The 22,376-nt window shown below is 41.5% G+C and overlaps 2 protein-coding genes across 4 annotated transcripts; one reads left to right on the top strand and one right to left on the bottom strand.

Moving 5' to 3' along the window:
• Positions 1 to 488: 488 nt before the first annotated feature.
• DTX3L (deltex E3 ubiquitin ligase 3L) lies at positions 489 to 8,682 on the bottom strand. Of its 2 annotated transcripts, none has more exons than XM_074911001.1 (5): positions 8,508 to 8,682; positions 7,983 to 8,212; positions 4,492 to 6,054; positions 3,556 to 3,773; positions 489 to 1,567 (listed from the first exon to the last, which is right to left on the bottom strand). In XM_074911001.1, exons 1-5 carry the CDS (start codon positions 8,680 to 8,682, stop codon positions 1,498 to 1,500), a joined length of 2,256 nt encoding a protein of 751 aa, XP_074767102.1. In that variant the 3' UTR covers positions 489 to 1,497. The 2 variants fall into 2 exon arrangements, with proteins under 2 accessions (XP_074767102.1, XP_074767101.1); XM_074911000.1 differs by having other exon boundaries at positions 3,556 to 3,643.
• PARP9 (poly(ADP-ribose) polymerase family member 9) lies at positions 8,681 to 22,222 on the top strand. 2 transcript variants are annotated; one of them, XM_074910999.1, is made up of 10 exons: positions 8,681 to 8,826; positions 9,285 to 9,324; positions 10,999 to 11,628; positions 13,010 to 13,237; positions 13,316 to 13,534; positions 14,779 to 14,854; positions 15,292 to 15,666; positions 15,944 to 16,092; positions 18,829 to 19,003; positions 20,568 to 22,222. In XM_074910999.1, exons 1-10 carry the CDS (start codon positions 8,681 to 8,683, stop codon positions 20,873 to 20,875), a joined length of 2,346 nt encoding a protein of 781 aa, XP_074767100.1. In that variant the 3' UTR covers positions 20,876 to 22,222. The 2 variants fall into 2 exon arrangements, with proteins under 2 accessions (XP_074767100.1, XP_074767098.1); XM_074910997.1 differs by having other exon boundaries at positions 8,712 to 8,826; positions 10,796 to 11,628.
• Positions 22,223 to 22,376: the final 154 nt, after the last annotated feature.

Raw genomic sequence — 22,376 nt, 5'->3', positions numbered from 1 at the left:
AGTTACCAGATAGGGGTATGACGTCGGTGAACTGGCTTACTGGGACAGAAAGTGAAACGAGAGACCAAAATAAGCTGTGGAGACTTGATCTTCACAGCTTGTTTCAGTGTGCAGAAAAGCATGGTCATTTAGGAACAACTGAAGTTGGTATCTTAAAGCACAGAAAAGGGAGGAAGCTTGAAACAGTGTAAAATATGGAAACAAATACAGTAAAACAAAGCCACAGTAGGAAAGACATCCCAGCCTACAAGGAAACCAAAACAGTCCCCAACACTAAGAAATCTGAAAGTCAAGGTGGTAAAGTAGTACTGCCTAGTCACAGTGTGGGAATCTTAAAAGAAAAAAAAAAAAAAAAAGAGGTGGCATGGGGGTCCAAATCACCCCAAATCATGGCACTGCTGGGAAGCTCCTAAATTTAAAAAAATACACAACTGTACATATCTAAAATAGGAGAAAAACCTGTACAGAAGAATGCAGAACTAAGCAGATGGTATTTTAATATTTTATTTATTGGTTATATTCAACAGCCTAACAACATTTTTTTAACTCACTAACAGTTGGCTGAATTAAGAGAAAGCTATTTTGTTTCACACCACCACAAAGGTAATCAGCAGCCTAGTTACACAGTGCAGAGTACCAACAAAGTATTTTTATAATACAAACTATATATTGGAAACAATGGGAAGAATATTGGAATGTGGAAGTTTTATAGTTCCAGAGCTAAGTTAAAAATTGTATTTAAACATGATGGCAGGCACAGAACCAGGGCCCCATTACCAGAGCCGACCACAGGCACTGTTACTTTCCAATTGCTCTAAGGTGGCTCTGAGCATTCAGCACTTCTGCAGGGTTAAAAACACGGCAGCATCCATGTACCCACTCATACATCAACCATACTAATTTCATGGTTAAGACCCAAACCACTAATGCTATTCCTACCCTGAAAAGGAAAAGAAGCAAAAGACCATAGTATCAGCTGTGACCGAGCTATAACTGCTGCATAAAAATTTTGCAGCAGATGGGTTACACAATCCATGATGACAGAAGTAATAACACAAAGCTAAAACAAGCATTTAATTGAATAAAAGCTAGTAGTGTATCTGTTGTTTTTGGTGGTCAGACTGAAGACTTGTGGGAAAAAATGCAGATCAGACTCACCGGTAAAATAAGATACACAATGTGATTATTTGACAAGCGCAACAAGTACTGATGCTGCACTCACAACACCCAAATTCTGTAAAGGTTACTCACAGAGGGAAGTGTTATTCAAGAAAGTAAATTATGTGTAAAGAACATCTATCATTTGATGAAAGATCACTTTTCTTAGCTGACTGCAAAATACAAGTTATTTAGTACAGAAGCTGAACAAAGTTGACTTCTTTCTTCTTAGTACAGCAGTTGAATAAAGTTGACTTCTTTCTTCTTAGTCCTTAAATAGTAAATTACCTGGTATGTGTTCAATTATTACACTGAAGAGCCAACAGTTGATAAATGTCTTTATTCAATTCCTTTGGCTTTCAATTCTGATCGAACCCGCTTCAGATAATCAGGATCAGGGTAACCAAAACTAGGAGAAGAAGAAAATAATTGTTTGGGCTACTTCTGCAATGAAGCACCTGACAGTTCTACAGAGCCTTCTCGTGAAAATCTCCTAAAACACATTACAAATTGTATACATTTACTTCTTGCTCCATAGAGGAAAAAAACAGACCCTATTTTGCAGGTTGGAAAGGTAGTACAGACAGGGTAAAGCTAAAAACTTAAGAAAAGGGGCTGCTGAATTTGGTTGTCCAAACTGACACTAAGAACTGGATTTTCAAACTGCCTGCTGTCTCACTTAAAAATGATAGGGCGCTTGGGTATACATCTTTCCAAAAATCAGACCTGAAACATATCCAAGTGAGCATTCAAAACATGAAAATAATGGCACCTCTGGATTTTAGGTGGTGCACTGCGGGAGAGCTGAGCACGCACACGACCAATGTGATCAAGCAATGCCTGTTTATTACAACTAAGAAAGCCCTTTTATAATGTTCTCCTGCACACGTGAGTAACATGCAGTACAAGTCCTCAAGATTGGACAGTTAACTTAGCCCGTGCTTTAAACCTTCTTATGACTGGATAAAAAGTGCCACATCAGCCTTGCCAGGTTCCTGCCTTGTGGAACTTCCTCTTCCGTCCCAACCCCTTCCGGGGGTTGTTTGTCTCGTCGAGTTTCTCCCCCCTCATTCAGGGTCACATCCTTATCACATTCCTGCTCGGCTGAGGCTCTTATCAGTCTTGTTCTCATACAGGATTGCTCACATGGCCATTCTCTCGCAGAAAGCCCTCTAGAATCCCAACAGTGCACCAGCAAAAGTGTGTATGAAGCAAGTGATAACTAGGGAGAACATTTGGGCAGAGGGGGGGGATCATTTAAACTGGTATTTTTGTGGTTTTTTATGATTCTAGCCCAGGAAGGAGGATCTAGACACAAATCTTGAGATCTTACAAGAAGACACCTGCCCCTGAGAGGCTGCAACAAGCTTGAAAGGACTGTTCCAAGACTCCTTCTTGTCTCTGTAAGAATTTTTCCAGGAGCCAAAGTTTATTGATATAACCTGTTGTTAATCATAGCTTTAGGAACAGTCAACCGTATGTGCATTAAGAGGTCGAATACAGTGATCCTGATTGGGAAACCATTATTCATTGAGGAATTAGTGATCCACGTAACAGTTAACCGGGGCAGGCCCAGCCTGTGCTGTGCTGCACATTCAGCGTGGCCTTCGGGCCCGTGTTGTACTGTGTGCGAGCTGCGGCTGCGGGACGGGCTCTGGCAGAGCGGTGCTGCAGGCAGCTCCCCCTCAGTACTGGTGATTACACCACCTGGGTGTCCTTGCCTTTATCTAGCAGTGCAGCATGTCCTCAAGAAATGCTGAATAGAGTTGTCTTTTACTAAGAAAATCCTGTAATAGCTTGAACGACCAAAATGGGTTAACCCTTTCTATGATCAGGGTTGGCATGGCATCCCGTGCTCTGATCGCAGGCCCACTGAATGCTGCGCAACTTGGGGTTCCTAGTATCTGAAAAGACACGACCATATCTATAACCCATTCCCTTTCTTCTTGTTGATAGCTCTAATAAGTAGAACTCCAAATCACATTTTACAGAGTCTGAGTGCTGTCTTTACTGGAATCATAATGGACCAGCACCTCCCGGTGAAAAACAGCAAGTAACAGAAGAGGCTGAGATCAGGAGTTCAACTTTAGCTGCTATCAAGAGCTTGCTGTCCTGTCCTGTACTAGAAGTAGTTTATAATCAGAGCAGTTATTAACTGAGTAGGTGCTTTACACAACTCACTGGTGAATGAGTGGCCTGAGGGGCAACAGAAGACTAAGCTCATCATTGTTCCAACTGTCCAAATTGGTGTAGGTGATTCAAGTCTGGATCCATAGAGCAGTCCCCAATCACTTTGTTAGTGACAAAATCTGAGAGCTCTAACAGGGAAAATATTCAGGGTAGCCTTCCTGACACATCTGAGTAGCAATAAAATTACATAAAAAGAAGACTACTTACTAGGTAGATCCTCCAGTCGTGGAAGTTTTGTGGTGAATATCATTCCATGTGATAACATCTTCTGCACCAGTAGTACGTGACCGTCCCACTGTAAAAATCAGTTTTTGGTTAAAGGCTTTTTTGAGGAGCGACAGAACTTCTCGCCCTTCCTTATTGTCAGGTAAATACGCTCTTCGAGAAGTTGCAGCATAACGTTTCCCTGGGTTTGGATGGCTTTTCTGTTTTGTAGAAAAACAAAACAAAAACTCATTTTATATCATAAATGCTTTGAAGTGTGAAAATTACACATCCCAGCTTTCACAACACTTTTTATCCTGTGTGATTCAGAAGGATATAGCATGACTGATTTTGATTTTTTTTTCTCATTAGATAATTTCCTTCATTTTTCATTCACATTTTCTTGTCATCACTCATGCACCCATTGTTATTTTTAAATGTTTTTTCTTTTGCTCTCTCAAATGCATGTCACCCCACCCCTGACTTTTTCAAGCATCCCATCTTCAGTTCTCATCATAACTCTAAGCACATAACATAAGCTGATTTCTCACCTGGAAAGCTTACAAGCCAGCATGCTATTCATTTTCGTCCATTGGTGACAGCAGCTAAGAGAATGCCTCAGACAATCCTCACTACACTTGCAGGATTTTGTTTACATAATATTGCTCATAGATTTCAGTTCAGTTACTCCCAAAGCACAAGACAGATAGCTCTGTCGCCGTGCATATAAAATGGGTGGCTACCATTTAACTATTTAATTCCTACTGTATTACTTAATCATACCCAAAAATACTGAATTAAATACTTGCAGATTTGTACAAAACAAAGGAATGTCTTTCCTGGACATGCATTAAAATGATTTTAAAAATGTTAATTTTATATCCATTATTGGTTTTGTTGTGGGAAAAATATCTTTTATGAATCTTAAAATATACTTACAGTTTGAATACCACTGTACATATTGTATGTAATCATAATAGTACCACAATTGGGATAACCAGGAAGACATGAAGACAATGTTATACTTGACATTGTTCCCTCTGGTTGGTCTCCTTTCATGGGTCCATAGAACATACCACAAACCGGACAACTTGGCTTATAAATCATGGCCTGGTCAATGCAACTTTTGCAAAACGCATGATTGCACTTTTCCAGTATTTCCTTATTACTAAATCTCTCCATGCAAATCGGACACACATCTTCGTCGTCTTTTTCTGTCTTTGCCTTAGCCTGTCCTTCAGAAGAAAGATGATTCTTTTGCCTGAAATTATATTTCTTCTCAGATGCTACCGTAGCTTCTTGGTAGCTGAGATCAGAGGACAGTGATGTCCTATTTTTAGTTTGTGTTGAGTCTTTAATGTCAAGAAGGTTCATAATGTGATTTTCAGCCGCATAAAGATGGTTTGGTAAACCACTTAAGATGAATTTGTCCTCCTCTTTCTTAAGTTTTACGTGCAGGTCTTCCAATACTTTTCCATTAAGTAGCATATTTAATCTTTTCTTCTGATCTTCTGAAAGCTTCAAGCTGATGAGTTTTTCTGTTAGCATTGCAGAGGCATTCTGAAATTCACTGATGAAACTTTCAGTAGCATGTGAAGACATATCAGAAGTTTTGCTCCTAGGCGTAAATACTATGAGCATCCTGTGACCACGTGATGTGTCTTTCTTTTCTATTGCTGTATCAAATTTGTCTTTAATGTCTTCGATTACTCTGCTTAATATTGTTTCCAACAATTTAAACACAGAAGCATCAACTTCAATTCCATTCCTGTATTTGTACAGTTCAGATGATATCTTCATATTTTTGTTAACTGGGCTGTTCTCTAGAAGAGGCTGTTCTCTAGAACAGTTCTCTGCTAGAAATTTTTTGGCCTCTAAAATCTCACTTGCTGGACCACGGAGTAGCAACTGATTCCCTTCCTCTTTGGCGAGAAGATTACTAAACCTAGCATTTAATTTCATTATTGTTTCATTTAATGTGTAACTGTTTGTTATGGGAATTTTCTCCTGTTTCAGACCTTCTACACTTTTCTGAAAAGTTCTGATAAAAAAATCATTAGCTTCTTGTATTGATGCAGGACTTTTATCAGAAATCAAGCGTACTGATGTGGTTCCATTGTAACGTTCTTTACTTCTTATATGCACTCCAAAAAGTTCACGTAGTAGTTTGATTTGTTCTTTGCAGGTATGACCGAAATATTCATAGAGAGCTGACAGAACTGTAATCTCATTCACCTCTTCAGTATTCATACCATTTTCATCCTTCAAACTATTCTTACTTTCAGAATGTGAAAAACCATGGTTTGGGTCGTTGCCTGCAAGAATATCCTTAAAGTAGTGATAAGCTTTTTCAATATCTGTAAAATCGCCTGTCAACTTCTCAGAGCCAGCGATATCAGGATTTTCTTCTCTTTTTAAATTTGGACATATAATGGTGATTTTCTCTCTTTGCTCTTCAGTGAACATGCTGGTATTCAAAGTTGCAGATACTGTAAGAAATATCTAAAGAGAAGAAAAGTAGATACCAATTATTTGTTTTTTTCTGTGGTTCTCTGCCTGCTGCTTCTACATTTTGAGTAAGGAAAAGCTCTGTACATCTCAGTAGGGCCAGATTACTGTGGACATTTGCACACAATGTTTCTTTTCTGTCATGTATACTGACATTACACACACCTAAGTAAAGCAATCAGCTTCTAAGTCAGCAGCAAAAATGAAATTTGTTAATGTCATCAGCATTTCAGGAACAAAGACAATAACTTTGCTACTTACTTTGAGACTGTGACCAGTACCCTCTGCTTCTGACCTCTGGCAATATGGTTAGCATAACTAATGCCATTTTATAAGGTGGATGACCATTCTCTGTGATTGAGCTGGTCACCTATTAGTACTCTTTCCCCTCATTATCAGTCCCTGGAGGTCCTGCATACCAAGAAGATGAAGAAAACAGATTTCTTCTTCCCCTCCTTATTGTCTTCAAGGTTCCTGGGCACCAGGCCAACTACTCCCCTCCTTACCAGCCCTGAAGGTCCTAGGCACCTTGCCAACCAGGTGGTGATGATCCCACCACAGAACAGAGAAGCGTAACCGTATGCAGAGCACTGTCTACAAAATCAAGCAGTTACAAGTCCTAAGTGGGAGCTTGGACTGCAACTGCTGCTGGACAGTGAGACCCGTGATCCCCAGTAGTCAGGGACACCTCCACCACCCTCTGCTTCCTCCAAGGACTGAGTGAATGACTTGTATTCTTTTATGGGTTTTTCGAGTCTAGATGATTGGTATACCGATACAGCAAGCCAAGTATAAAGATTTAACATGATTTACAGAGGGTCTAGGTGATTTGAAACCATAAGCTAAGCTGTGCTATAAAATTAAGTGCTACACTACTGATAAAACTGTACTACACCAATTCTGCTTGTAGAAATCCTGTGCTGTTCTCATCATTAATTCTATGCTACACTAATCACAAAATCCTGTTTAAAAAACTCAGTGCTTTACTTGTAACTACAACTTAGTGCCATCATCATTCCGCCAGCAATACCCAAAAGAATGTGTCCTCTCCTTAGTGCCAGGTGACAGACACATGCCATGTTTTAACAGCACATATAAGTTACATTACATTGTTCTTTAATTATATTACTTTTCAGTTTTCCCTTACTACCTTTCTTTAAAAAATTCCCAAAAGTGATGCTTTAGTAACTCAGGGTTAAGACAGAAAATGGGATTCTGAAGAATAATAACAAACATGTTCACATCTCTACTTTGCACAGACAGAAGGATAGTGAAATTTGCAGTATACTGCTACAGATGCCAGATAACCACTATAGTAGCACATGCTGTACCTCTAAAGCTACATCTGTGCAAAACAGTAAACCCCCTGGGCCAGATATCCGTGCCTTGGTAGAGCCACATCCATGTTATGTAACGTGTAGCTTGGCCCTACACCATGTGCCCAGCACACAGCTGATCTTTTCTGCATAACTTTTAGTTCAAAGTGTCTGAAATAGTGTTTGCTGTGCTACATTCCATCAGAGCAGATTTTTTAACACTGAGGTAAGAGACGGAAGTAATTGGGGCTGTCTGAAGGTGTAAAACATGCTTGAAACAGTGTTAGAGGTCTGCGTAGCAGGACAGGATCCAAATCTCATACAATTTTTCAACCTTTGGGAGCAGTCTTTGGTGCATACTATTCCCCCAAACCTGCCAGGGTGCTGCTGTAGGGAACAGTGGTTGGCATGTGCCAAAGCCAAACTGGAGAACATGCTGCTGACACGTGTGGCTGACCTGTGGTCCATTTTACTGTGTAAGATAATGTAACTGACATTTGCTTGGCATGAAATACTGAAGTGCAACATAAAGCAACGCAAAGGACTCCTGGAACTACAAGTGGGGCAGGTTAAGACACTGCTTGTTTACTGCTCTTCCTGATGTACCTTTTTGGTAATGGCTTCTCCGGCCGTGTGTCCGTGGCCTTTGGCTGCCTGCTGCTCCGTGAACCTCTGCAGAGCTGGGGAAGAGCCCGAAGGGAGGGAGTAGCTGGTGGAGGCCTGTGCTGTAAACGGGCTCTGGCTCAGGTGCCCTTCTCCCGGCTGGATGACTATCTTCAGGCGCCTGGCACCGACGTCCAGGACATGTTCTGGGCGGGACTCCACTCTCTTCTTATCTGCAGTAATTTGCGGACAGGCAGATAAGGCTGACAAAGTTACCCCAAAAACTTGATGGCAAGAAGGGGCCACCGAGACTGCCTGCTCTTTGCCTGCCCGCGCACTGCCCACGGGCGCAAGATGGTGCCCGCGGCGGCCATTTCACCCCCCCCCCCCCCCGATCCTCCAGCCGCGGGACTTGCGCGGCCCGGGGGCGGCCGGGGTTCAGCCACCCCCTTACCCCTCAGCGCCTCCGGCCGGGCCGGGCCGGGCCGGGCCAGGCCAGGCCAGGCACCCTTCCTCCCCCCTCCGTACCTTGCTCCTTGTGGAAGCGCACCCAGTAGGTGCCGGGCTCGAAGCCCGCCCGCACCTCGCACTCGCCGCCCCCCGACCGCTTGGCAGACTGGAAGTAGCTCTGGAGCTTGAGGATCGCCTTCTCGCCGGCGGCGGGCGCGGGGCAGAGCCGCACCAGCAGCGGCGCCGCCGCCATGATGCCCGTCGCTCCCCGCTTTCGCTTTCGTTTCCCGCTCCGCCGCTCGGGGCCGCGGTTCCCCACCTCAGGCCCCGCTCCGACTCCTGGCGCTGAGGGAGAGGCGGCCGAGCCGCGCCGCGCAGGTCAATGGGGATCTTCCAGGTAACCGAGCGGGGCTGGGGGGGCGGCTCTCCGCGGGGCAGCAGCTCCCCCCGGGCCCGGGGAGCTGCGTGTGGAACCACCCCTGCGCCTCGGGCCGGGCCGGGCTCCGCGGGGCTCCGCGCACCGCCGCTGCTCGGGCGCTGCCGGGGGGGAGAGTGCTGTTCTCTGGCCTGGCGCTCGGGGCGAGGTAAAATTTCCCGGCTTCTCACCGCCCGCAGGTCAGCTGTGGGGCTGCTGCTTCAACTTCTTCAACTTCCCCCGCGGTGGTCCCGTCAACCGTAATTTTAGCTCTGAACAGCGTTTTAAATATTATAAGGCTTCATACTAAATACTATAAAGGTTCATACAGATTTTTGAAAAGGTGCTGCTGCCGGTTTTGCTTGCAACAGAGCTGCTCCTGTGGGAACGCAGCCCATCAGGCAATAACGTGTATTCTCTCTTTTTTACTTTTACAACAGAGTTACAGTCCCGGGACCTCGAAAAAGAAAAGCAGTTTTGGTAAGTCTCTCATTTAGCATCAGCAAAGTGTAGTCCAGTATTTAAATTGAAAATTGCCAGCTACAGCCAGCACGCTGGAAAACATCAACGTGGAATAGCCAAAAGAAACCTGAAATGTATGAATTAGACACAGTTATGAATCAACATTATTATTCATTGCTTCAACAAGATTCGCTTGCATTTCTCTTTTAAAAGTAAGAGCTCAGAAGTGTTTTGATGAATCAGTGTTAGACTTTATACAAGCAGGTAACATCCCAGAGAAAAGCTCGATTAAACTCATACAAGTGGATTCACATTACTTAACATAACTACTGCATATAGTACTGCTGACATCTGCCAGGATAGGGCTGTATAGCCATAGTGATAATATAAAAACTGCCCCACTCCTTACCATTATTTTTGTTGCCTAAAAAAAGTGATTTAAAAAGCTATTCTGAATTCCTAAGTTCCATACAAAGAGTTTGCTTGTGGGCTTTAAATGCAGACCAAAGAAGAGCCAAGGAATTAAAGACAAAGCTCAGCATAAGATCTCTTGCAACTGGATCTCTGTGACACGGTTAAATGAGTGTATTGGCAGGTGTTCCTCTGCCAGCGTGGGGCTGTGAATCAGTGACTCTGCAAAGGCCTGGGATGCTCATCCTGGGACCTTGCTGGAAATGGGAAAATGCTTAGAATGTCCTGGAGAGGGCAGAGGCAGGCTTCACCCCTCTCAGCAAAACAAGCTCAGAGGAGGAGAAGTGGTATTTTCTGCTTTTACAAGCATTTTGAAGCCCTGATTATGGCGTGGCTTTTCACATTTGCTTTCTCAGCTGGAGTTTTACTGGCAAATGCAGCACAGCATCGCTGTGGCACTGCAGCCAGTTAACAAAGCCCTATGACGGCGTCTGTTTCAAAGATGTTCTGCTCACACTTGTCTGCTCCTTTTTACTCATTCTCACTGTTTATTCTCAGACCATTCAGTTGTACTGCTGCATCAGTCTTTGAGGTTGGTGCTCTAAAATAAGTTCTGTGGTGTAGGTTTTGGTTTTTGTTTGTTTTGTTTTGTTGGTTGTTTTTTTTTTTTTTTTAATTCAGATTATGTCACTGATTCATTTAAGATTATGTCCCCAACAATAGTTGTGCCAGCCTAATGGTGGGGACAATAAGCAGTAGGAAAGAGACAGAGAAAACAAGTAGCAGGAGGAGGCATATCCTAACCAAGCTTTCTCCTCAGGTAAACAGTAAGGCAAATCCAAACCCTCAAGTCACCACAGGCTCAGTGATACTGGTGTTACCATCTTTTAGTGCCTTTCTTTGCTTAGTTGGGCTTTCTCAGCCTATGAAAAGGAGACAGAGAAGATCAGACCGTGCCAAAAATATTACTAAGTAATGACAGTAGGATAAAATTGAGAGCTATAAACCACACTTCTATATAAAAAGCAATGTTTTGACTAATATCTTGAATTTCACTTTATATTATTTTGTATCCTAGGGCCAGTCATGGTAATGTCTAAGGACAGCTTGATGATCCCTATCAATAAAGATGCTTATGAGGTTCTTAAGAAAAGAGAGGACTGTCTAAGTGATCTGATTCAGAAAAAGTTTGCTTGTACATTGACCTTCAAAAGTACAAAAAGCACTGTTGAAGTATACAGGATAAAACTAAAACAGGGAATTGACATTTGTGTTTGTAAGGATGATCTTGCAAGACACGAGGCTGATGCTTTGGTGAATGCAGCAAATGAACATCTGAAACATGCAGGAGGCCTTGCTTTAGCCCTTGTAAGTGCTGGAGGGCCAGAGATACAAGAGGAAAGCGATCTTTATGTTCAACAGTATGGAAAACTCACAGCTGGCGAAATAGCAGTGACAAGTGGAGGGAAGCTTCCTTGTAAGAAAATTATTCATGCAGTTGGTCCACAGTGGACTGTTCATGAAAAAGATAGATGTTGTGACCAACTTCAGGAAGCTATTAGGAATGTTCTGAAGTATGTCAGTGCTCCAGAAAACGCTATAACGTCTGTGGCTATCCCAGCAGTGAGTTCAGGTATTTTTGGCTTCCCACTCAGCCTGTGTGCTCAAGTGATTGTAATGACTATAAAGGAATTTTTTGAGTCAAGTCCACCAAGCTGTCTCAGTGAAATCCGCCTGGTGAACATTTATGAGCCTACAGTTGCAGCAATGAAGAAGGCCTGTGAAGAGCTTCTGGATGATACCAGTTCACTTCAGGAAGCTAACACAGCTTCCCTAAGCCAGCCTTCAGCTTTTGTGAAACATGGAGGCATTCGTTTGCGCATCATGAAAGGATTCCTGGAAGAGCAGAAGGTAGGTCTGTCCCATAATGTTTTGAACATGGAGTTGCCTCCAAGTCTTTACAGGATTTGGAGACCAAGAGTTCAAACATATTGTATCAATCCACTAAATAGTTATCTTCTCAACCTGATGAGAATTTACAAATGGTAAATAAATTATAGCAGCAAGGAATTGTTGGGGTTTTTTTCTAAATGGGTATTAAATATTAGAATGTTTTTATTTCTTTATTGTATACATGCTGTTATGGTATAATAGGAAGCAGCTAAAGATAATATCCCTATGTTAATGTTTATCTTCTTATTATAACATCACAGGAGTTCACATTTTATCATGCATTCCCTAGAATCTACTCTTAATTTTTGCCTTCCTTTTTTCTTATAATACATGTTCTCATAGATACCACTACTGGAGTTATTCAGCAAACACTGAAACAGCTGAAAATAACTTACACAGATGATGTGCACCTTATCTTTAAACAGTGCATCATTTGAATTGTTTCATTTAAATTTTTAGCCAGAAAATCTGATGCAAAATATATGAGCTTAATCATAGTAATCCAACAGAGCTCTTAGACTAGATGGTATATCACAGGAATGGCATTTACCTTTTATTTTAAAGAATTATCTTAATTGAATAGGAAGTTCATTTTTTTGACATGAGAGCAAAGGGTTGCAAAGTTGATATTGGGAATTTTATTAACCAGTTCAACAGCATGGAAAGATACCACATGCCTTCAAGACTATGAGGAAGATGTGTTCCAAGGTCTTGTATCTTTAGATAATTTTCAGCAGTTAATGTTAGAACAATTGCTGCTGTTTTTAGCATTGTGTAAACAAGTTTTTTGCATTTTACCTATTTAATTTGAAATACAGAAGACCTGCGATGAGAATCTGCTTTTTCCACTGGGAACTGGAAGCAGCTGTAGCTTTGCAGTTACCCTGTGTGCACTGACACTGCTAGTTTGGTGACAAGTGCTTGCTACCCTAACATGAGGAGCATCTTGTGTGGGCTGGGATAACAGAGCAGCTATAGTTCTTTCCTGCTCATGGATAATTGGCTACAGAATTGCATTTGATGAGACGCGTATGGATAACTTCTATAGCTGTGGTAATAGTTCTGTTGGGTACACTCTGACGACTTGAACAGGTCTTACGCATGCTGTTGGCTTCCAAAGAAAATATATGCACCTACTACCACTAGAAGGTGTGTAGTTTGATGTACTCCATTGCTGCCCTTAGTAGTAAGTAGTAAGAGAACCTTTCAAATAGCTGATCTGCTGCAGTCAGGCTTTTTTAAAGGAATCATTTCTAGAAAGGGTGCTCTCTATAGTAGCAAACCTTGCAAATAGTAAACTTGAAGTATACTGAAACTTTGCACTCTTTTTTTCTTCCAGACTTCAGTTATTGTTAGTTCTGTGTCTGTGGATGGCGAATGTCACTCTCCAGTTTCAAAACAATTGCTGCAAAAAGCAGGTTCAGCTCTTCAGGATGAACTGAAGTCTCGTCTTACATATTCTTCATCTTATAAGGAATTCATAGTAACAGAAGCGTATAATCTTCCCTGTGCGGTTGTACTGCACATTGTATGGCCACCATACCGCCACAGGGTGTTACTGTGTGAGGTAATGACGTTAGACTGGATTTTAATTGATTTTCATGTTGAGTGATGTGAGGGCTAAACCACTGTTTTTTTCCTGCAGCAATTAAGAGTTGGAATGAAAGAATCCCTGAAGTACTGTGAGAACTGGCAGTGTCCCTCAGTTTCTTTTCCAGCAAATGGGATTTGGTCATTAATGCTGCCTGTTGATACAGTAGCAGAGATCATGACTGAAGAGGTTTTCAATTTTGCCAGGGCACACCCTGAGAGGAAGATAGATGTGCAGTTTGTCATTTGTCCAGGCGACACTGATACCTATCAGGTAACAAATTTGTTGTTAACTACCAATATGGAAAACCCCAAACTGTAAAAATTTCCCCATAGGTGACTACAAATTAAGATAATCTGAATTCTGTACTACTTACAAAATTTGTGAGAAGCAGGTCCCTTTATGAAACTATTTGTCTTATTAACAGGAATTATTAATGTTTACAAACCTTTATTTTCTTTTCACTAAACTACAAGTCTTCACCCTGTGGTCTGATAACAAGGGGAATGAGCTCTGAAATTCTCATGACTGTCAGTGAATTTATAAGTAAGAGTCTACTCAACTCATTAGGGAATAAAATTATTCCTCCTCAGGAAATTTCTTTTACCAATTTTTTTTGGTATGAAATTCCTAGGGCAAAACACTATCAACACTTTATATGACCTAATGAGATAGAAGGCTTGCAGACAGACAGTGGATAACTTCAGCTGCAGTGTGCCATCTTCCATCGTTTGAATATTTGGCGGATGTGATTAATGCACAACTATTTTAGATAGCCATCTATTATAAAAGCACAGAGTTTGGTTTTGTTCCCATTTAACGTCAACCATCCATTCTTTCAACAACAGGTGCAAGAACTAGGTGGAGCGGGGTTGGTACTAGATGATCTTTAAGGTCCCTCCCAACCCAAACCATTCTATGATTCTAAGATCAGATCTATGTTCTTTAACAGTTCCATAAACTCCAAAGCTGTAGGACAGCTATGTGCTCATCACTTAATCCCTTGATAATCAGGGCACATCAGAAACACTTTTTGCTGGAAAAAAGAAGGAAAGGCAATTTGCCAGATGCCAAATCCACTGCCTAGCAGAGTAACCATTCTCAGAGGCTTTCCATGTGTGATCATGAAGAGGAGCTTTGGGGTAAAGACAGGGGAACAGGCTGGGTTTTAAAACTGAGTAAGGAGTCATCAGCATTAAACTGCAAATAATGAGCAGCTTTATCTGCTGTGGTTCCCTGAGTTCTGGGTATGTCATAAGCACCAGGAGTTGGTAAAAGTGCCATTCAGTGTATAAGGTGTCTTACCTTAGGATACGTAGAACAGGAATGCATTTGATATTATCAGGAGTAAAATTCTGGTAAAAGCTGACAAACGTCAGCTGTTAACAGCTTCAGAATTTGGGGGTGTGTGTGGTGTAACTACAGCTGTAAACTGCTTATTAACAGAGATTTGAAGAGACGAATTGCATATTTGACAACAGAGATTGAAAACTGCTCCTAAACTTTTCTTTTTCAAGGTTTTCCAGAGAAAAATTTATTTAGCAGCACACAAACAGGAAGAAGAGCAACACTACAGTGGAAGTGATTATTTGAGTAAGTAATGAACAGAAGGGGCACCTCAAGAGCACTCCAGATTTGAGAATCTGAAATAACATTCCTTTAAAAAGAACTTAGTATTTGTGTATGTATATTGGGGAAAGGGGAAGGCAAAAATATGTCAGTGCTTGACATTTTTACTTTAATAGGAATGGAACTGGGCAGTCCCTTATAAGATTTTCAAACATAAAAATCATCAGCAGTGCCTAACTTGTCATTTAGTGGAAGGCAGATAAATTCTGCATGTGTGGGGGTTTTCTTTCCTGGAAACCTTACCTCCTGGTATCTAATCTCTTTTTTTTTTGAGCATACCAGAAGAGTAGGGTGTTTCTTGCCCTGTGCATCTTGAATTACGTATAGGAATTTGTGGCAGCACTTGAAAGCTCTTCACTCTTCCAATACACTTGTATTTAAAAAAAAAATCTTTCTTCCAGGTACAGAGTCAGGCAGTCAAAGCATAAATGAGACCGCAAATAGTGAACCAGCTATTACACTTGAAGGGACCACACGTACGGCATTGGAAGCAGCAGAATCATGGATCCAAAGTGTGGTACGAATTCGGGAAAGTCACCATGCTATTATTGAAAACAACTACATTTTTAGCCTTGGTAAAACTGAGTTCGCAGAACTTTCTCGAAAGCAGCATTCTAGCGTATGTGTATCAGAAGAAGTGAGAGGTGGAAAAGCAAGACTGGAATTTCAGGGCCCTCCTGATGCTGTGATTGATGCTGTGCTTACGGCTGAAAAATTACTGCTTCGTATGCAAGAGAAGAGTACAGCCAAACAAGAGGAACTGCTGTACTTAATGGGTATGTAAAGTAAATAAGTGACTAATTAAGTAAATAAGTACCTAAATAAGGTCAAATATGAAGCAACATCCATCTATCTATCTATCTATCTATCTATCTATCTATCTATCTATCTATCTCAGTCCCTCTTAATATTAGCCGCTGGAATTACTTCAAATAATATTTAATGTTCTTTGTTCTTAAATAAACTACCAAAGTAAAGTATTGGATTCCTCCTCCTTGCCTTTGCTTCACATATTATGATATATTAAAATTTTACTCCCTTATTTGTATCCAGGCCATCCAGAAGCGGGTCAGCTTTCAGAAGGACACCTTCACAAGACAAATACTACTACATGCGTTGAAATCTCACTGCTGGAATCACACCTTCAGGAGTTTAAAGACAGACAGAAACAGTTTGAAAGAGCTGGGCTTCATGTTCTCAAGGTAAAGAGGGTATGCATGGAAAAAACTAAGTATCAGCTGATATATTTGAACTAACATGTTTAACATATGCTTAAAAACGTCAGATGAACTATTTCAATAACAACAAAAAATGAAGATCAAATCAGCCTAATCCTAAAAATAGATGTGGTCTTTACTCCTAATAAAAATTATTTTAAACGTAATGCAAATAATCACTCAAAAAGTGTGGTTAAATTCTGAAAAGTTCTTTTAATTGTACTATTGTGATGGTTTTAAGCCCTGCTGGGACCGGAGACCACATTGCCATTGCCCCTCCCCCACCTGCAGCCAGTCAGGCTGGCAGTGAGGCACAAACCCCAGGCTAAAATAAGAAGAAATTTAATACAACAGTGTAATAAGCAATCTGAACAACAACAGTAGCAATGATAACAACAATAAACACCAATAACAGTGAACAAGTCAAAAGATATACAGAGAAATACCGCAATAGTTACAGACAGCCCCGTGCTCCCCATGACCAAAGCCACAAAGGAAAAAGTTCCCGCGCCCGGACCTGACTCAGCTGGAGATCCCTTCCCCCTCTCTGCTGGGGAAACTTAACCCTATCCTAGCTGAACCAGGACAACTATATATTCTGTCTCTTAGTTGTCCTGGTTCAACTAGGATAGGTTAAGTTTCCCCAGCAGAGAGAGAGGGGGAAGGGATCTCCAGCCAAGTTATTCATACCATGCTGACGTCAGATCCAGGGGCGGGAAACTTTGATTTTACTTTCTCTTTGGCTTTTTGTTGGCGGGACCCACGCGTCGGCTTTGTTCCGTGACCATTTTGCGGTATTTCTCTGTATATCGTTTGTCTTGTTCACTGTTATTGGTGTTTATTGTTGTTATCATTGCTACTGTTGTTCTTCAGATTGCTTATCACACTGTTGTATTAAATTTCTTCTTATTTCAGCCCGGGTTTGTGCCTCACTGCCAGCCTGACCGGCTGAGGGTGGGGGAGGGGCAACAGCAACGTGCTCTCCGGTCCCAGCAGGGCTTAAACCAACACATAGTTCATGCTTCAAATGTTCCTTTATGGGACTCTAGAGAAACAGGAGGCTATGGTATGCTAGAATGTGTACAATATTCCAGGACCCTAATGCAGTGCCTCTTTTCTTCTTGTGAGCTTGACACCAAAACTTAGCAGCTGAATTTGTCAGTTATGATCTGGTTAGTATTGTGTTGAAGCTGGGATCTTGCCTGGCTATCAGTGCTTTACTGAGTGGGAGGAGGATGAGGCTGTGCGACACAGAAATGCACAAGTTTGTAAACAGGGATTTGTGTGCCAGTAGTAACAGTGGGTAAGTGGAAACCAGACTGCTTTTCATACAAGAAAGGTATTTGACACTGAAGTAATAGTAAATACCAACCAAGCGAAAGCAAGCGCTGCCTGATCTGCAGAACTAAAGACTTTGAGTCTCAGTGCAAAAGCTACATCAGAATTTAAAACAATGCTGCCCTGAGGATCGGTCATAGCTTACTTAAATGACTTTTAAGAGCAGAAGCTGGATTGTGCTTCAGCACCTGCTGAGCAGTCAGAAGCCTGGCCTGAGCGGGCTGCTGGAGAAGAGGCCTTGTGAGCCCCCGGGGCTGACTTTAGCTGTAGGGCTGTGACCGGCCTGCTGGTAGAGTCCAGGTACACCAGCAAGAGCTGCAGCATAGGCAATTCACCTCAAGCTCTGCGTGGCGTTATGCTGCATGCAGCCACGCTTTTGAGACACGAGATAACATAAAGGCCCTCTTTTCTGTTGACCTTCATTTCCCCCTCTTGAGAGCTGTGAAGTTTTGACGAACAAGAGCCGAGGTTCTCCACACCTTACAGGACACTGGCAGTTCTTTACAAGATTAGGCCGTAAGCACCCACACACCTTATTCTCAAGTATGGTCAATACTGAATCTGTTCAGCACAACTCAGGTACTGGAAATCGGTACACAAGAATATATTTGCACTGATTTCACAGCATCACAGAATCGTCTAGGTTGGAAAGGACCTTGAAGCTCATCCAGTCCAACCATTAACCTCACACTGACCGTTCCCAACTCCACCAGATCCCTCAGCACTATGTCAGCCCGACTCCTAAACCCCTCCAGGGATGGGGACTCCACCACCTCCCTGGGCAGCCCATTCCAACGCCCAACAACCCCTTCTGGAAAGAAATGCTTCCTAATATCAAGTCTAAACCTTCCTTGGTGCAACTTGAGGCCATTCCCTCTTGTCCTGTCACTTGTTACTTGGTTAAAGAGACTCATCCCCAGTTCTCTGCACCCTCCTTTCAGGGAGCTGTAGAGGGCGATGAGGTCTCCCCTCAGCCTCCTCTTCTCCAGACTAAACCCCCCCAGTTCCCTCAGCCGCTCCCCGTACGACCTGTGCTCCAGAGCCTGCACCAGCTCCGTTGCCCTTCTCTGGACACGCTCGAGTCATTCAATGTCCTTTTTGTAGTGAGGGGCCCAAAACTGAACACAGGAATCGAGGTGTGGCCTCACCAGCGCCGAGTAGAGGGGTGAGATCCCTCCCCTTCCCTGCAATGAGAGGCACGGGATAGTGGAATGGTTCTTTTTCTGTGGATCAGTTGCACACCTCAGATACCATATTCACTGTGTGGTTGAGGCATGTAAACTAAATCAAAGGTTATTACAAGATATCCTGAACAAGAGCACTCATGGATTTTATGGATATTGGTCTCCCTTTGCTTATACTACATTATTACTTATGTTACAGATTGAAAAGATACATAATCCTCTTTTATCTGCTGCATTCGAACAAATGAAAAAAAAAGTAGAAGAAAACCAATGTACCTCCAAAATAACCCACAGGTTGTACCAGTGTGTTCCTGCTCAGTTCTGTAGCTCGGTATGCCAGTCGGGATTTCACAGGATGTACTCTCCTCCAACAGGTAATAACTTGCTTTGGCATCTTTAATCAAAATGAACTGACTACAAAAATTGGATTAAAATCAGAAAAATGGCATTCCTAAACAAGAACTGTTTCTTACCTGCATTTAGTCATATGAGCTTACTTTTTTTATCTTAAGTGAGATTTTCCAGTTTTCCCTTTCTGATGCTGTAGTCATAAGGCTCTGGGAGGATAAGCCTGGATTCTGGCCCAGCCCAGCCACCATTCACAGAATTGTTAATACACACATAACGCCATGTCCAAGTTTTATTTTGTTGTGTCCCTTGTTAAGGAAAGTCAATGTCCTTTTTTACTTGCTGTGCACATGCATTCAGCAGCTTGATGCTTTGAAACATGTTTGAGGGAATCACGGAATAATTGAGGCTGGAAGGTACTTCTGAAGGTCATCTAGCCTAACTCCCCGCTCAGATCGGGTGCGATCAGAGGCAGCAGATAACCTGATCGAGCAGATGGCAATTTCAATGCAAGTACACTGAGGAAGAAAGTTGTGGTGTCTATGAAATACTGTATTAGATAGTGTAGTAGACAGATGTTTTTAGAAATTGAAAGAATAAGCATTTAGGTGAAGGGCATATTTCCCTTGTCAAATGCCACATTGGGATTTCAGGCAATAAACTGTTCAAAAAGTGGAGATTTGCCTTGTCTATGCAACATACATTACACTCTCAAAGGATTAAATAGGATGATGGTCTAGGAGAACGGCTTGCAGAGAGCAAGGCCATGGGTCTCTGCAGAAGCTGATTGCAGCCATCTGAGGTAAACAAAGGAAAAAACCCAGGGTACAGTTATGCCAAACAACAGACTGTTATGTTAACAAAGAGAGAAACTGAGGTACACAATGGCCTTGATGGTAAAAACAACCTTGGGAAAGGAGGCAGGCCAGAAGAGGGAAGATGTTGTGACATGTCTGAGATGCCACAGAGGGCTGGGATATTATAATGTAGCTTTTTACATGTATCCAATAGATTTGTGAGTAGTATGCATGATTATTGTAGAGTGCTTATATAAGGGGTGATTTCTGTCAATAAAGTTGAAGCTTGCTCTATCATTCACATTGAATCGGCTGCTTGCTTCCTCCGCCCGCCGCAGGTCTAACTTAATTTCTTTGCACTTTCCTACATGATACTGTAATAGCATTTTTATGCACCATTCTCCTTATAAATCTCAAAGGGTTTTTTTGTAGTTTGCATTATTAAAATCTTACCTTCTTTGGTGCTTATCAGAGTCCCTAGTACATGATGACTGAAGTGTTCATATAAATACATTATACCTTGATGTTTCTATCATTGGATTGTTAAATCCCGTCACCACTGGAGTAGCAGTTGATTGGGAATGGCCACCGGCTGTCATTGCTCCTCATGTCAGTGGGAGGTCAGCATTGGCATCGGAGCCAAATCCACATCCCAAAGGATGGCACACATTGCCCAGTAACATAAAATGTCATACTGAATCAAGAAGCAGTATCTTAGTTCTACCACCCCAAAAGAACCAATTGTTAAAGGCTTTTATTTTTTCTTCTGAAAATTTTTCTGTCTTTTTTCCAGAACAAAAATATGGAGCTGGCATCTACTTCAAAAGAAACGCAAAAAGCCTGATTGAGGATAAAGATACATGGAAAACAGACTCTACAATGTACGTGTTTGAGGCTGATGTAGTAACAGGCTTATACACTAAAGGCAAGCTGTCTTATATTATTCCACCAACAGTGAAGGGGGATGCCACTAAACTATATGACAGTTTAGTAGATGATGTAAACGATCCTGAAACCTTTGTCATTTTCAACAGTGTTGGGGCACTTCCAGAATATTTGTTGACTTGTTCCCCAGTGAGGGAAAAGTATGTGGCCCTCTGAGGAAACCAGCAGCATCCTGAGTGAGAATTAATTAGACCTGTAGCTATTGTGAGGACCCCCTCAGAACAAAGTTTAGTACTTATATTTTAAGAGGATGCTCTACCTAGTAACATGCTGTGATCAAAGTGCCTCCTGCAAATTGAACACAAAAAATCAGTCAGTACCTTAAGGAGATTAGAATGAAACAATCTGTGAGTGGAAAGAGAAGGGAAAGCATCACAAAGTACAGTTTAACATTTATCTGTTAAATGTTCAATCTATAAACATTCCTTTATGCCTTAAAGTGTTCAGAGCATGTGACTATACACTTGATGCTTGCGTAGGCAGTCATTCTTCTATTGCATTTTCTTGATCTGAAATCTTGCATATGTTAGCGAAACCCAAGAAAGCTTGGTTGTTTGACTGTTAAATCTTCTTTTGACTTAAACAGGTGAATGTATCAGGTGAATGCTGTTTTCCAGTTAGGGACATGCTATTAAATACACAGTTGCAACAAATGTGAGGCAAAGCTTCATGATTTCTAACAGTATTTGCTGTCAGAAGTTTGTATTAGTTAAGATATTTCAAGCTTTGTAGATACATGTATTCAAAATTAAAAGTTTGAATGACAGTAACTGTTAACCTGTTATTTTTCCATATAGTCTTAAGAATGTGACTTGGACTGTATTTGAGCTTCAGATTTCTCAGTGTGTTCGATCTCTTTTAAAGGCTACAAAATAGTAAAGAACTAGTTCAAGCTACAGCTTGAAATTGCTCTTCAATTAATCTGCCTTTACCAATATCTGTTAAAGATTACAGTGTCAGCCTTGTAGTTAGGTATCCCCATGTTGCTTCTGTGTGACCTGAAACCAGTAGATAGAAAAGCCTAAGAGCTATTATATCAGTGTAAAAGGAGATTCAGTCCAGCTCTCACATACTTTGAAACTTTCTGTACTAAAGCTTGAAACTATGTCTGACAGTAGCAGGGTTTAAAACAAATCTATTGCCCCAAGTAAAAAGGTACTACCAGATTTGTCCAATCTGAAGCATTTAAAACCATCAGTTACGGCCCTAACTAAACACCCAAATGTCTTATAACAGTGCTGTAACACAGAAATAAAGGCTTGTCTGTCCATATCAGGTCTGCTTATAGATTGAAAACTCACCTATGGTTAAAACTATAATTATCTGGGGAGAAGAAGGGCTCGAATAAAACTATTAAAAAGCCAATGATGTTGTCATATGAAAAGCATTTAATCCACATGCAAAGCACTGTGCTAATGGAGAGCAGCTGGAACCCTAAAACATTGATAAAATTAGTGATTAAAAAAACTTTTCAAAATAATTTGTTAATGAATTCTCAGCACATTTGTACTGCACCTACAACTCCCAACATAGTAGTCATAGTACCAGGAACCACTCACAAGTCCAAAAGAAATTAAGTTATAAGTCTAATTCTGAACTCGTAAGTCAGGTTGCAAGTGGAAAACTTTTTTTAACCATTGCAAAACAAGCTTTTAAA

The sequence above is a fragment of the Athene noctua genome, chromosome 7 (assembly GCF_965140245.1).
Source record: "Athene noctua chromosome 7, bAthNoc1.hap1.1, whole genome shotgun sequence".
Taxonomy (NCBI): Eukaryota; Metazoa; Chordata; class Aves; order Strigiformes; family Strigidae; genus Athene; species Athene noctua.
This window is presented reverse-complemented; position numbering and strand designations above follow the sequence as displayed.